Source organism: Anomaloglossus baeobatrachus, chromosome 3 (assembly GCF_048569485.1).
Source record: "Anomaloglossus baeobatrachus isolate aAnoBae1 chromosome 3, aAnoBae1.hap1, whole genome shotgun sequence".
NCBI classification, from domain to species: Eukaryota; Metazoa; Chordata; class Amphibia; order Anura; family Aromobatidae; genus Anomaloglossus; species Anomaloglossus baeobatrachus.
In genome coordinates, this window is record NC_134355.1 from 185193679 (window position 1) to 185208327 (window position 14649).

Consider the following 14649-nt stretch of genomic DNA (forward strand, 5'->3'; position numbering starts at 1 on the left):
TATGTTATCTCCTTTACACTATGAACGCCATTATTATTCAATCTCATATGAGGGTTTCAAGTTACTGTTGTTTGCACTTCAGTGTATATTGTACACTTATTTAACTATTCACACCGTATTATGTCACACGTTTATATTTAATGTGTAGTGGTCAAATTTGCTTATGGTTACATTTTAGGAAAGAAAAATAAAGAGAATTTTGTTTTTTCTATTCACAATTTAACGATTGCTATGTTGATCATGTTATATAATATACTCTTTAGTGCATTCAGTCTTTTTGTCTTCATCCCTTCCCTTTTTTATTGTTGATGTGAAATTTTTATATCTTTTTTTATGTCTGAATAAAGACTCTATTTACCGAGATGTTGTCATATTTTTGGGTATTATATTTGGCTGTTTTTTGACCACTCGGTTCATTTTTATCTACTGTTCTCGTCTGGCCCCTATGGATTGCCACCATATGTATGTAGGTTTATACTTTTCAATGAGGGAAAAGGAGGGTTATTTGAACTTTTGTGTTTTTTTTATTTTTACATATTTTAACCTTTTCCTAGGCTGAGTCCCCCGGGGTGGGGGGGGGGCATTCCAAAAATTACAGTGACAGGGATTATCAGCTAACCCCCGACTGTCATGATAATTCAACAGCACTCCGCCAATGAGGGCGGGGAATGGCATGCTGCTCACCGGCATATGTTAGATCACACTGTCAGAGTTTGACAGCGTGATCTAACGTCTAAAGGCATGGGTGGATCAGAGATCCACCCATGCCTGTTGGCTGCACATGTTGGCTGATCAGATCGGCCGACATGTGGAGGGAAAGATGCGAGCTCAATGTGTGAGCTTGCATCAAACTCAGGGACATGACCAAGGATGTACATCTACATTGATCGTTAAGGCGATAAATTCCTTGATAAAGGGTGTTGTTATCTTAGGCCACATCTTCCTTATTACACAAATTTACAGAACCTGTTTTGCTTCATCCTTTAAGCATTTAAGTTTATACAGCTTGGAGTTGGAAAATTTGCATACAAATGATGATATGGTCAAAATAATCACTTATCTAATAATTTTGTACTGTAGGTAACACAGGATTACACTATTGGAGATACAGGGTGGTCATATCTCAATTCGTCCACAGAGAATGCCTAGAAAGCTCTCCAATAGGAGCTATCAAGTCATTTTCAATGTATTGTTTCCAATGGCTCATATGGTTTCAGAAAATGTTATCTCTAAATGTCATTAACAGCAGTACAAGGAAAATGGCTGCTCTCAAAATCAGGTCAGAATAAAAATCTACCATAAAAAATCTACATCTACCATCAGAAAATAAAAAAGATTAGAAAAGGGAATATGTTTCACTCTGGTTTTAATTAGTAAAATAAATAGGTAATACATTCACTTTGAAAGCTTCTCTTGTCCCTTTTCATTTGCTTTTAAACAGCATTGTGAGCTACAGGATTCCAATTCTTTCTTTGAACCTCTACAACAACCAATACTCTTGATGTGCATCTGTAGTGCCCCTGAGCCACTCAGGGCACTACAAGGAACTGCATCCTCTTGGGGATGCAGGACCTACCCCCTGGGACCTGGAGTACTAGTGCCGATACCACCAAAGAACAACCAACATCCTAGTTCTCCACTCCACACCTGGACTAAAGGGTTAATCAAGTAAGGGGATGATCGCTTAGAGTTAGGAATGAGTCCTGGGATTAGCCAGCCTGGTGGGAGGGGACACACATGAAGAGACAGAGAAAACTGTGGCACACAGAGAGGTGTGCTGATGTGCTCGAGCTGGGTCCGTGCAATTGTGACTCGGAGGGCACAGGAGAGAGGTCGCTAGGGCGGGTACGGACAAGTACCACTGGGACCGGAGCATGCACGGGGCACAGGGCCCTAGATCAGGTGCCAGTTCTAAACGGTTTGATAAACACCTGCATGGTGTGGAAACCTTCATGGACTTCACCGAACCAAACAATCTGGGGGCATCAGCAGTAAACTAGAATCAGGGTGCGGACACTTACCTCCCCACAGGGTCCGCACTGCCCGCCATATGGAGAAGGAGACTGATACCCCAAAAGGGACAGTCGGGCCCCAAACGCTCAATGCTACAGGGACCCAATCAACAGAGAGTGCCAGGGACAGAGCAACCTGGGTCACTACATTGGCACTGATACTCCATGGGACCTGAACCAGTCATCCGCAAGTCGGAGTAAGTAGAGACTGTTGGTTACAACCTTGTGTGGTCTCCGTTATTGCCCTTCACAACTCCCAGGCACGGCTCTACCTGCGGAGGACCCAACATCATTGCTGCAACCACCACCAGCCCTGGGAGTACCCACATTCAGCAGCGGCGGTTCTCTACCCTTAAGCGCAACCCGCAGGTGGCGTCACGTACACTAAAGGCTGCTTTACACCAGACAATCTATCGTGCGATAGATCGTCGGGGTCACGGTTTTTGTGACGCACATTCGGCATCGCTGGCGATGCCGGCCTGTGTGACACCTCCTAGCGACGCAGTATCGCTCACAAATCGTGAGTCGTGTACTGCTTGCTAGGTTCCATAATATCGTTTAATTTAGTTGATCATCGTTTCCGTGGTAGCACACGCTGCTCCGTGTGACACCACGGGAACGATGAGCAGCTCACCTGCCTCCCGCGGCCGCCGCCGGCTCTATGTGGAAGGAAGGAGGTGGGCGGGATGTTTACATCCTGCTCATCTCCGCCCCTCCGCTTCTATTGGCCGGCGGCCGTGTGACGTCGCTGTGACGCCGAACGTCCCTCCCTCTCCAGGAAGTGGACGTTCGCCGCCCACAGCGCGGTCGCACGAGAGGTAAGTACGTGTGACAGGGGTTACTGACTTTGTGCGACACGGGCAGCGATTTGCCCGTAACGCAAAAAGGACTGGGGCGGGTACGATCGATTGTGAAATTGCACAATCGGTCGTACCGTGTAAAGCCCCCTTAACTTTCATCCCTACTTAAAAATAATTCCCCTTTTACAAGAGAAGCCCCAGAGCAAGGGACCGGGCAACAGCCACCAGAGTGACATTCCCATTTGCAACCGCCCGAGACCGGCCCCCTTCCCTGGGCGACACACATCCATCATGTATTGATTTTATGACATATGTGCTTCCCAAGAAAACTTATACTGTGTACCTTTGTAGTAGTTATTTTTTAGACTCTTCTGCTTGGACTCAGCTGTAAGCACACAAAACTTTCCATGTAATAAAAGCACACTAGTTGCTCAGGCCTCAAGGCTGTGAGAAAGCATACGTACACACAAAATGTCGGTCACTTTGGGATACTATTCTTATGTATATCTGATAATCATGAGTAAAGGAAGCTAAACAGACATTTACTATTTGTCGTGTATTATATTCTCTGAAACTGGATTATTCTAGGATTCTGCATTGTTTCACTGAGAGCTACTGAGAGCTTATAACACAACCACACGTAAGGATCGCTACCTGTACCTTTAATGGAGTGTTTACCTTAATTTGATTGTGGCTAATGCCATTGACTCCTCTGTTTCCCTACTATATCAGTAGATTTAAGCTGTCCAAACCATGGGCAGCATGAATCAGAGCTTGGCTGCACAATTGTATCCAGTTATATTTTATAGCCGGGGCCTATAAGGAAGAGGGCTGACTAGTAGAGTGCGGTTCCCCTGCCAGCTTCTCCCCACTGGCTCCAGCTGATTGATAGGTCTCAGCCTGTGATGGAAAATGGGAGAGACCTGCCAATCAAATGGAACTGTGCAGTGAGAAGCTAGTCAGGGGACCGCATTGGACTAGTCAGGTTTCGCTTTATAGTCTCTGAAGGGCTCTTCAAAAAATGTTTTGTTTTAAACTCCTGAGGGTTTCAGAGAAAAGCATATCTAGCTGCAATCGCAGCATAAATCTAATGACAGATTAACCTTTGAGGAATTATGCTTTTGGCTAAATCTAGAATGCAATCACTTTCATTTTATAAACAAATACACAAAAGTAGTCAAAATGCATTTACCATCCCATCTGCACAACCAGTAATAAGCTGCTCGTTTTCTGCATCAATGTAGATCGTCAGAAGAGGAAATGCTGTGAATGAGAGATATTATACTTTACATCAGACATACAGTCAAACACAACATAAAATCTGCAATCTTACATTATTTTGGACAGGTAAACATTTTTTATTCAGTTCATATTTTTCTTGTACATTATAAAGTTAACTGCTGTGTAGCTGTGGCTCTCCTTACATTATGAATGAGGCATCAATTCTGTTTGGAAACGCTTTCAATGTGAAAATGCCTAGGTATCTGTATGCTATAGGTAGGGGATCGTCAACTGGCAAACTGTAGTCCACATTTGGACCAGGATTGCCAGTTGTCCAGATACTACAGTGCTACTATGAAGGAGGCTAGCCAATATTTTGTGGGGCACATGTCCTGGGCTGAATCCCAATAACAATAAGGAAACAAAGAAGGTTGTGTACATCACCACTTGCAAGTAAAGAGGACCCGGTAGCTATCAGGGTATACTTTTTCTGTATAGAATTCATTTTAGCAGCTAGGCTACTGCATTAATTTAAAGAGTTTGTTCTTAGATCTGATTAATTGTACAGGTATGATCTGAAGTCAAAATTACCTTTAGGAGCTATTCTGGGGTCTGATCTGATCCGCTCTGATTTTTTCGGTCTGATCTGGAGCCTAAATTATTTTAGGGGTTCGCTATGAGGGTAGAATAAGCTTTAGAGATCTGGTCTAGGACCCAATTTAATTTTAGCATCTGATATGGTATCTGAATGATTTTTAAGTATTTATTGGTCCAATTGAGTTAAAGTTCTTGGGGATTAAATTGTTATCCTATAAAAAACATTAGCAGGATAGCTATGATCATAGGGAGTCTGATCTGAACTAAAACTAGCCATTTTTTTCCCCTTCCTGACCAAGCAAAATTTTTCAATTCTGACCAGTGTAACTTTTTACATGGTTATAACTCTGGAATATATATTCAATATATCCCACTGATTCTGAGATTGTTTTTTGTGACACATTGTACTTCATGATAGTAGTAAACTTAGGTCGATATGATTTGTGTTTTATTATGAAAATATCTTAATTTTGACAAAAAAAAAATTCAAAATTTTACCACGTATGAGTGATATCACAAATAGACAACACAAGTCTATTTTATTGAAATGCTGTGGACAGGGAGATTGCAATTATAATCAGATATATGATAGCTTAGCTTATTCAATTTCCTAATTTGAAATTTATTTACACAAAACCATAATTGCAGTAGAAGGAGGTAGCGCTATTTAAAGTGCAGTGCAACAAGACTACCTGTTTATTGTATACAAGAAAACACCTACAGGTGCATCTCAATAAATTAGAATATCATCAAAACATTAATTTATTTCAGTAATTCAATACAAAAAGTGAAACTATAAAGAGTCATTACAGAGTGATATATTTCAAGTGTTTATTTCTGTTAATGTGGATGATTACTCTGCAATTAAATGCTGCAATCAAAATGCTTCTAACACTGATCGTGGGAACATAACCTTATACAGGAAATCCGTGGATTGGACTGCTAGAACGCAAGTACACACCAACATCAAAGAGATGGCGCAAGCGCAGATCGCCCATTGAGCCACCCATCGGAGATCCAGGGACTGCAGGCTGGGCATGTGCACCAACAGGGAGTGATACACTGAGCAATATTTTATTGCGGGACACTTATGGAAAGGAGGGACAAAGGGGAAATGGAAAAGAATGTGGCATTGATACATAAGCAATACACTTAGTGCTTTGGAAAATAAAATAAGAAAAATAAAATACTGATATATAAATTAAATTCAATAGTGACTAATTATGTACACACTGAAAAAAGGTTCTCGTTTAAATTATTGTGGTGAAGTAAACAGCATGAATGAATTTTACAGTAAAATGAAATGAATGATAAAAAAATATAAATAAATGAAATATAAAAGTGTATGTGCAAAAATGGAGAATTATATATAAATTATAGATGTTTACAAATCTTCTTTCCTGTTTTCTGTTTGCCAACATACTTCTTTTTTCTCTTTTATGATTCCCACTATTGCACTTCGCTCTAATATGCCACTCCTTTTTCTGTATTTTCTTCCTCACACGCTTTGTTTTTCCTAAGTGTCTCGCACTACAATATTGCTTAGCATATCCCTCCCTGTTGGTGCGGTCCCTTTTGCACCTGCATTTTATTCCAGACTAATTAAGCTAGCTACCTCTGTCTATGGCTTCATGGATATTCCATGTCCTATGAGTTGTTTTCTTCTACCTCCTTCTACTGTCATTAAAAATTGGTGTAAATTAATTTCAAATTAATCCATTATATATTATGTAAACGACTTGTTTAATTAAATTCAATAAAATAATTTTTTTATAGGCTACAAACTTGTGTTGAGTGTTTGTGGTATCAATCATTCGCGGTAAAATTGACTCAGAGTTTTTTTGCCTCAACATACTATATATGGATATATTGTTTTAACATTTACTAAATGTCTACTTTATGTCATTATTTTTTCTTAGGAATTTAGAAGGGTTAAAAGTATTTTTCATTTTTCCCACAAAATTTAAACAATCCTCTTTTTTTAGCGAACACTTCACTTTAGAATTAATTTTGAGTGGTCTATGTGTCAGAAAATCCCCAAAGAAGACCCTATTGTAAAAACGTCACCCTCTTAGTTTTCAAAACCGAATTCAGGAAATATGGTAATGATTCAGATGCATCACAATAATAGCAAAGTGTAAGGAAACAATGAAAAATAACATATTTTTCAAAAAAATGTTGCTTTTCTTCAATTTTTTTATTTTCACAATGGTAACAGTAGAACATTGAACACTCAATTTGTTGAGCAATTTCTCCTGAGTCTGCAAATGCCCCATAAGTGGGGTAAAGCTACTCTTTGGACACACAGAAACCTCGGAAGGGAAACAGTACTATTTCGATTATCGAGCGCAGATTTGGCAGGAATAGACTGTGGATGCCATGCTGCATTTAACAAGCCCACAAGGTGCTAAAACAGCAGAAACCCCATATAAGGCTGGTTTCACATCAGCGTTTTTCTGGCGGTCAACAAAAGAACGCAAAACGCATTGAGAGAGAGCGAGAGAGAGAGCGAGAACCTGATCCGGCGCCCATTGAAATACATTGCAGCTACTGTCGCAATGTACAGGATCCGGTGACATGCAGTTTTTGAACGGAGGTTAAAAACGCAACATTCTGCGTTTTTGATAAAAGGTAAAAAACCACAACTCACCGAACCCTGACACTGCCGCATGTAAACGCATGTAAACGTATGTTGCCGCAAGTCCATTGAAATTACATTGACCAGACAATGGATCCGGTAACATACGTTTTGCGTTTTTTTTACGACCGACAGAAAAACGCTGATGTGAAACCAGCCTAAGTGACCCAGTTTTGGAAATTACACCCTTAGGTCTAAAACACACTTCCGCAAAAAAAACGTATGTGTCTCACGGTCCGTTTTTCGGGTCCTTCTTCCGTTTTTTAGGGGAGTTTCTCCGGTACGTATGGCATCCGTGTGATGGCATATGCGAGCCGTGTGTGCGTGTGGAATGTCCGTATTGACATAAAATACGTACGTGTGCTGTCCGTGTGCCATCCGTTTTTAAAGGCCCGCATTCTTACCCAATTAACGTTGTTAATCATTCATCATGAGATCCTGGTATTTTTGTTTGCCATCAATTGACCTGATAGATTGGTAACAAGTGTTTCAGATTTTGTGATTAAAAACGGACACGGACGATACGTGCTGAACACGGACATACTCTGTGTGCGGTCCGTGCAGGCACGGACCCATAGACTAAAGCGGGTCCGTGCCTGCGTGCTGCCGGCCAAAAACGGACATGTCGTCCGTGTAGAAAAGCGCACACACGTACTTACCACACGGACACACAATCCGTGTGATTTTACGTGTGTGTGCTATCTACCATTGAATAATATAGGTCTCCGTGTCTCCGGTACGTGCAAATACGTACCGCACACGTACAAAAAACCGATGTGTGTTGCGGGTCTTAATGGAATTTATCCTCGTGTTTGTTGGGCATCTTTAACCCCTTAGTGACGGAGCTAATTTTCACCTTAATGACCAGACCAAATTTTGCAATTCTGACCAGTGTCACTTTATGAGGTTATAACTCTGGAACGCTTCAACAGATCCCAATGATTCTGAGACTGTTTTTTCGTTACATATTGGACTTCATGTTAGTACCAAATTTTGGACAATATTTTTTACGTTTATTTATGGAAAAAAAATGAATTTTGGCAAAAATTTCGAAAATTTAGCAATTTTCAACTTTTGGATTTTTATACCGTTAAACCAGAGAGTTTTGTGACACAAAATAGTTAATAAATAACATTTCCCAGATGTCTACTTTACATAAGCACAATTTTGGAAACAATTTTTTTTTTTTGTTAGGAAGTTAGAAGAGTTCAAAGTTTATCAGCAATTTCTCATTTTTACATCAAAATTTACAAAACCATTTTTTTAGGGACCACATCATATTTGAAGTGACTTTGAGAGGCCGAAGTGACAGAAAATACCCAAAAGTGACACCATTCTAAAAACTGCACCCCCCCCAAAGTACTCAAAACCACATTCAAGAAGTTTATTAACCCTTCAGGTGCTTCACAGGAACAAAAGCAATGTAGAATGAAAAAAAGCAAATAAAATTTTACCAAAAATGTTTCCTCAAAATTGACCCCAAAACGTGTTACCCACTTTCTTATGAATGCGCCAATACCCCACATGTGGTCAGAAACCTCTTTTTGGACAAATGGGAGGACTCGGAACAGAAGGAGCAATATTTGAATTTTGGAAAGCAAATTTGGCTGAAATAGGTTGCGGGCACTATGTTGCATTTACAGGTCCGCTAAGGTACCTAAACAGCAGAAACCCTTCACAAGTGACACCATTTTGGAAACTAGACCTCTCAAGGCTTCTATCTAGGTGTATAGCGAGCATTTTGGACCCACAGGCACTTCACAGATTTTGATAACATTACGTTGTCATATTGAAAGTTTTTATTTTTTTCTCAAAAATGTTGCTTTAGCATCAATTTTCTCACTTTTTCAAGTGGTAATTCCAAACATTTGATGCCAATGTTTGTTACCCACTTTCTTATGAGCATGGTGATACCTCACATGTGGTGTGAAACCTTTGTTTGGACAAATGGGAGGGCTTGTAACAAAAGAAGCAATATTTGAATTTTGGAAAGGAAATTTGGCTGAAAAAGATTGCGGGCACCATGTCGCATTTGGAGGGCCCCTAAGGTAAGTAAACAGCAGAAACCGCCCACAAGTGACCCCATTTTGGAAACTAGGCCCCTCAAGAAATTTATCCAGATGTTTGGTGAGTACCCTGAATCCCCAGGTGCTCCACAGAATTTTATAACGTTGAGCCATGAAAATAAAAAAATAAAATTTTACCACAAAATTGTTATTTCAACCAGGTAGCTTTTTTTCACAAGGGTAACAGGAAAAAATTCAGCATCAAATTTATTGTGCAATTTCTCCTGAGTTTGGCGATACCTAATATGTGGTGGAAATCAACTGTTTGGGTGCACGGCAGGGCTCGGAAGGGAAAGAGCGCCGTTTGACTGCACAATTGGCTGGAATCATTAGCGGACGCTATGTCGTATTTGGAAAGCCCCTAAGGTGCCTAAACAATGGAGGTCCTCCACCAGTGACCCCATTCTGGATACAAGACACCTCAAGGCTTTTATCTTGGTGTATAGTGAGCATTTTGAATCCACGAATACTTTATAGAATTTGATAAGCTTAGGTCGCCATATTGAAAAGTTTCATTTTTTTCCACAAAAATGTTTTATCATCAAATGTCTCACTTTTTCAAGAGGTAACAACCAAAAGTGGACCCCACAGGTTGTTGTCCAATTTCTTATGAGCGCAGGGATACCCCACATGTGGTTAAAGAAGGGAATTTTGTTACTTACCGTAAATTCCTTTTCTTCTAGCTCCTATTGGGAGACCCAGACGATTGGGTGTATAGCACTGCCTCCGGAGGCCACACAAAGCATTACACTAAAAAGTGTAAGGCCCCTCCCCTTCTGGCTATACACCCCCCGTGGGATCACGGGCTGCTCAGTTTTAGTGCTAAAGCAAGAAGGAGGAAAGCCAATAACTGGTTTAAACAAATTCACTCCGAAGTAACATCGGAGAACTGAAAACCGTTCAACATGAACAACATGTGTACCCGAAAAAAACCAACAATCCCGAAGGACAACAGGGCGGGTGCTGGGTCTCCCAATAGGAGCTAGAAGAAAAGGAATTTACGGTAAGTAACAAAATTCCCTTCTTCTTCGGCGCTCCATTGGGAGACCCAGACGATTGGGACGTCCAAAAGCAGTCCCTGGGTGGGTAAAGAAATACCTCATGTTAGAGCTGCAAAGACAGCCTTCCCCTACGGGGAGGTAACTGCCGCCTGCAGGACTCTTCTACCTAGGCTGGCGTCCGCCGAAGCATAGGTATGCACCTGATAATGTTTGGTGAAAGTGTGCAGACTGGACCAGGTAGCTGCCTGGCACACCTGTTGAGCCGTAGCCTGGTGTCGTAATGCCCAGGACGCACCCACGGCTCTGGTAGAGTGGGCCTTCAGCCCTGATGGAACCGGAAGCCCAGCAGAACGGTAGGCTTCAAGAATTGGTTCTTTGATCCATCAAGCCAGGGTGGCTTTGGAAGCCTGTGACCCTTTGCGCTTACCAGCGACAAGGACAAAGAGTGCATCCGAGCGGCGCAGGGGCGCCGTGCGGGAAATGTAGATTCTGAGTGCTCTCACCAGATCTAACAAATGTAAATCCTTTTCATACCGAAGAACTGGATGAGGACAAAAGGAAGGCAAGGAGATATCCTGATTAAGATGAAAAGAGGATACCACCTTAGGGAGAAACTCCTGAATGGGGCGCAGCACTACCTTGTCCTGGTGGAACACCAGGAAGGGAGCCTTGGATGACAGCGCTGCTAGCTCAGACACTCTCCGAAGAGACGTGACCGCCACTAGAAAGGCCACTTTCTGTGAGAGACGAGAAAGTGAAACATCCCTCAGAGGCTCGAAGGGCGGCTTCTGGAGAGCAACTAGTACCCTGTTTAGATCCCATGGATCTAACGGCCGCCTGTACGGAGGGACGATATGACAAACCCCCTGCAGGAACGTGCGCACCTGAGAAAGTCGTGCTAGACGCTTCTGAAAAAACACGGATAGTGCCGAGACTTGCCCTTTAAGGGAGCCGAGCGACAAGCCCTTTTCCAACCCAGATTGCAGGAAGGAAAGAAAAGTAGGTAACGCGAATGGCCAGGGGGATACTCCTTGTGCAGAGCACCAGGATAAGAAAATCTTCCACGTCCTGTGATAGATCTTAGCAGACGTGGGTTTCCTAGCTTGTCTCATGGTGGCAACGACCCCTTGAGACAATCCTGAAGACGCTAGGATCCAGGACTCAATGGCCACACAGTCAGGTTCAGGGCCGCAGAATTCAGGTGGAAAAACGGCCCTTGTGACAGTAAGTCTGGCCGGTCTGGTAGCGCCCACGGTTCGCCGACCGTGAGATGCCACAGGTCCGGGTACCACGACCTCCTCGGCCAGTCTGGGGCGACGAGGATGGCGCGGCGGCAATCGGATCTGATCTTGCGTAGCACTCTGGGCAAGAGTGCCAGAGGGGGAAACACATAGGGTAGCTGGAACTGCGACCAATCTTGCACTAAGGCGTCTGCCGCTAGAGCTCTTTGATCGCGAGACCGCGCCATGAAGGTTGGGACCTTGTTGTTGTGCCGAGACGCCATTAGGTCTACGTCCGGCATTCCCCAGCGGCGACAGATCTCCTGAAACACGTCCGGGTGAAGGGACCATTCCCCTGCGTCCATGCCCTGGCGACTGAGGAAGTCTGCTTCCCAGTTTTCTACGCCCGGGATGTGAACCGCTGATATGGTGGATGCTCTGTCCTCCACCCACAACAGAATCCGCCGGACTTCCTGGAAGGCTTGCCGACTGCGTGTCCCTCCTTGGTGGTTGATGTATGCCACCGCTGTGGAGTTGTCCGACTGAATTCGGATCTGCTTTCCTTCCAGCCACTGCTGGAAGGCTAGTAAGGCAAGATACACTGCCCTGATTTCCAGAACATTGATCTGAAGGGTGGACTCCTGCTGAGTCCACGTCCCTTGAGCCCTGTGGTGGAGAAAAACTGCTCCCCACCCTGACAGACTCGCGTCTGTCGTGACCACTGCCCAGGATGGGGGTAGGAATGATCTTCCCTGCGATAATGAGGTGGGAAGAAGCCACCATTGCAGAGAGTCTTTGGCCGTCTGGGAAAGGGAGACTTTCCTGTCCAGGGAAGTTGACTTCCCGTCCCATTGGCGGAGAATGTCCCATTGAAGTGGGCGCAGATGAAACTGTGCAAACGGGACTGCCTCCATTGCTGCCACCATCTTCCCTAGGAAGTGCATGAGGCGCCTTAAGGAGTGCGACTGACCATGAAGGAGAGACTGTACCCCTGTCTGTAGTGACCGCTGCTTGTCCAGCGGAAGTTTCACTACCGCTGAGAGAGTATGAAACTCCATGCCAAGGTACGTTAGTGATTGAGTCGGTGACAGATTTGACTTTGAAAAGTTGATGATCCACCCGAAAGTCTGGAGAGTCTCCAGCGCAACATTCAGGCTGTGTTGGCATGCCTCTTGAGAGGGTGCTTTGACAAGTAGATCGTCCAAGTAAGGGATCACCGAGTGTCCCTGGGAGTGCAAGACTGCTACCACTGCCGCCATGACCTTGGTGAAAACCCGTGGGGCTGTCGCCAGACCAAATGGCAGAGCTACGAACTGGAGATGTTCGTCTCTTATCACAAAACGTAGAAAACGTTGGTGCTCTGTAGCAATCGGCACGTGGAGATACGCATCTTTGATGTCTATTGATGCAAGGAAATCTCCTTGAGACATTGAGGCAATGACGGAGCGGAGGGATTCCATCCGGAACCGCCTGGCGTTCACATGCTTGTTGAGCAGCTTTAGGTCCAGAACAGGACGGAACGAGCCGTCCTTTTTTGGAACCACGAAGAGATTGGAGTAAAAACCTTGCCCTTGTTCCTGAAGAGGAACAGGGATCACCACTCCTTCTGCTCTTAGTGAGCCCACCGCCTGCAGAAGAGCATCTGCTCGGTCGGGATGTGGGGAAGTTCTGAAGAACCGAGGCGGAGGACGAGAACTGAACTCTATCCTGTACCCGTGAGACAAAATGTCTGTTACCCACCGGTCCTTGACCTGTGGCAGCCAAATGTCGCAAAAGCGGGAGAGCCTGCCACCGACCGAGGATGCGGAGGGAGGAGGCCGAAAGTCATGAGGCAGCCGCCTTGGAAGCGGTTCCTCCGGTTGCTTTCTTGGGGCGTGAGTGAGCCCGCCAGGAATCTGAGCCCCTTTGCTCCTTCTGAGTCCCTTTGGACGAGGAGAATTGGGCCTTGCCGGAGCCTCGAAAGGACCGAAACCTCGACTGCCACCTCCTTTGTTGAGGTTTGCTTGATCTGGGCTGGGGTAAGGAGGAGTCTTTACCCTTGGACTGTTTAATGATTTCAGCCAATTGCTCACCAAACAGTCTGTCTACAGATAGTGGCAAGCTGGTTAAACATTTTTTGGAAGCAGAATCCGCTTTCCATTCTTTTAACCACAAGGCTCTGCGCAAAACCACCGAGTTGGCAGACGCCATTGAGGTACGGCTCGTAGAGTCCAGGACAGCGTTGATAGCATAGGTCGCAAACGCAGACATTTGCGAAATTAAGGACTCCACTTGCGGCACTGCTGGACGTATGATAGAGTCCACCTGTGCCAGACCAGCTGAAATAGCTTGGAGTGCCCACACGGCCGCGAATGCTGGAGCAAACGACGCGCCGATAGCTTCATAGACAGATTTCAACCAAAGGTCCATCTGTCTGTCATTGGCATCTTTAAGTGAAGCCCCATCCTCCACTGCAACTATGGATCTAGCCGCAAGCCTGGATATTGGGGGATCCACCTTTGGACACTGGGTCCAGCGTTTGACCACGTCAGGAGGGAAGGGATAACGTGTATCCTTAAGACATTTGGAGAAACGCTTGTCTCTTGGGATACCTGAAATGGAACTTCTCCTGCTGTGCAGCTGCCTCTTCTGCTGAAGGGGCTGGGGGAGAAATATCCAACAGTCTATTGATGGCCGCTATAAGGTCATTTACCATGGCGTCACCATCAGGAGTATCCAGATTGAGAGCGGTCTCAGGATTAGACTCCTGATCACCTTCCTCTGTCTCATCATGCAGAGACTCTTCTCGCTGAGACCCTGATCCGCGTGATGACGTGGAGGGTCTCTCCCAGCGAGCTCGCTTAGGCTGCCTGGGACTGTCATCTGAGTCAGAGCCTTCAGCCTGAGATGCCTGTGACCCCCTTGAAGCACGGATTAACTCCAACTGAGGGGGACCGGGGAACATTGACGCAGCAGTGTCCATGGTCTGAGTGACCGGCCTGGACTGCAAGGTCTCTAGGATTTTTGTCATAGTGACAGACATCTTGTCAGCAAAAACTGCAAACTCTGTCCCCGTCACCGGGACAGGGTTCACCGGTGACTCTGCCTGGGCCAC

General features: G+C 44.6%; 1 protein-coding gene across 1 annotated transcript in view; it reads right to left on the bottom strand.

The window, feature by feature from the left end:
- Nucleotides 1-14649, bottom strand: part of WDR27 (WD repeat domain 27) — a 954066-nt gene that overhangs the window by 780916 nt on the left and 158501 nt on the right. The window contains exon 6 of the mRNA XM_075339621.1: nucleotides 4005-4075. Coding sequence (XP_075195736.1) covers nucleotides 4005-4075 — 71 coding nt within the window. The remainder of the gene's footprint in view (nucleotides 1-4004; nucleotides 4076-14649) is intronic.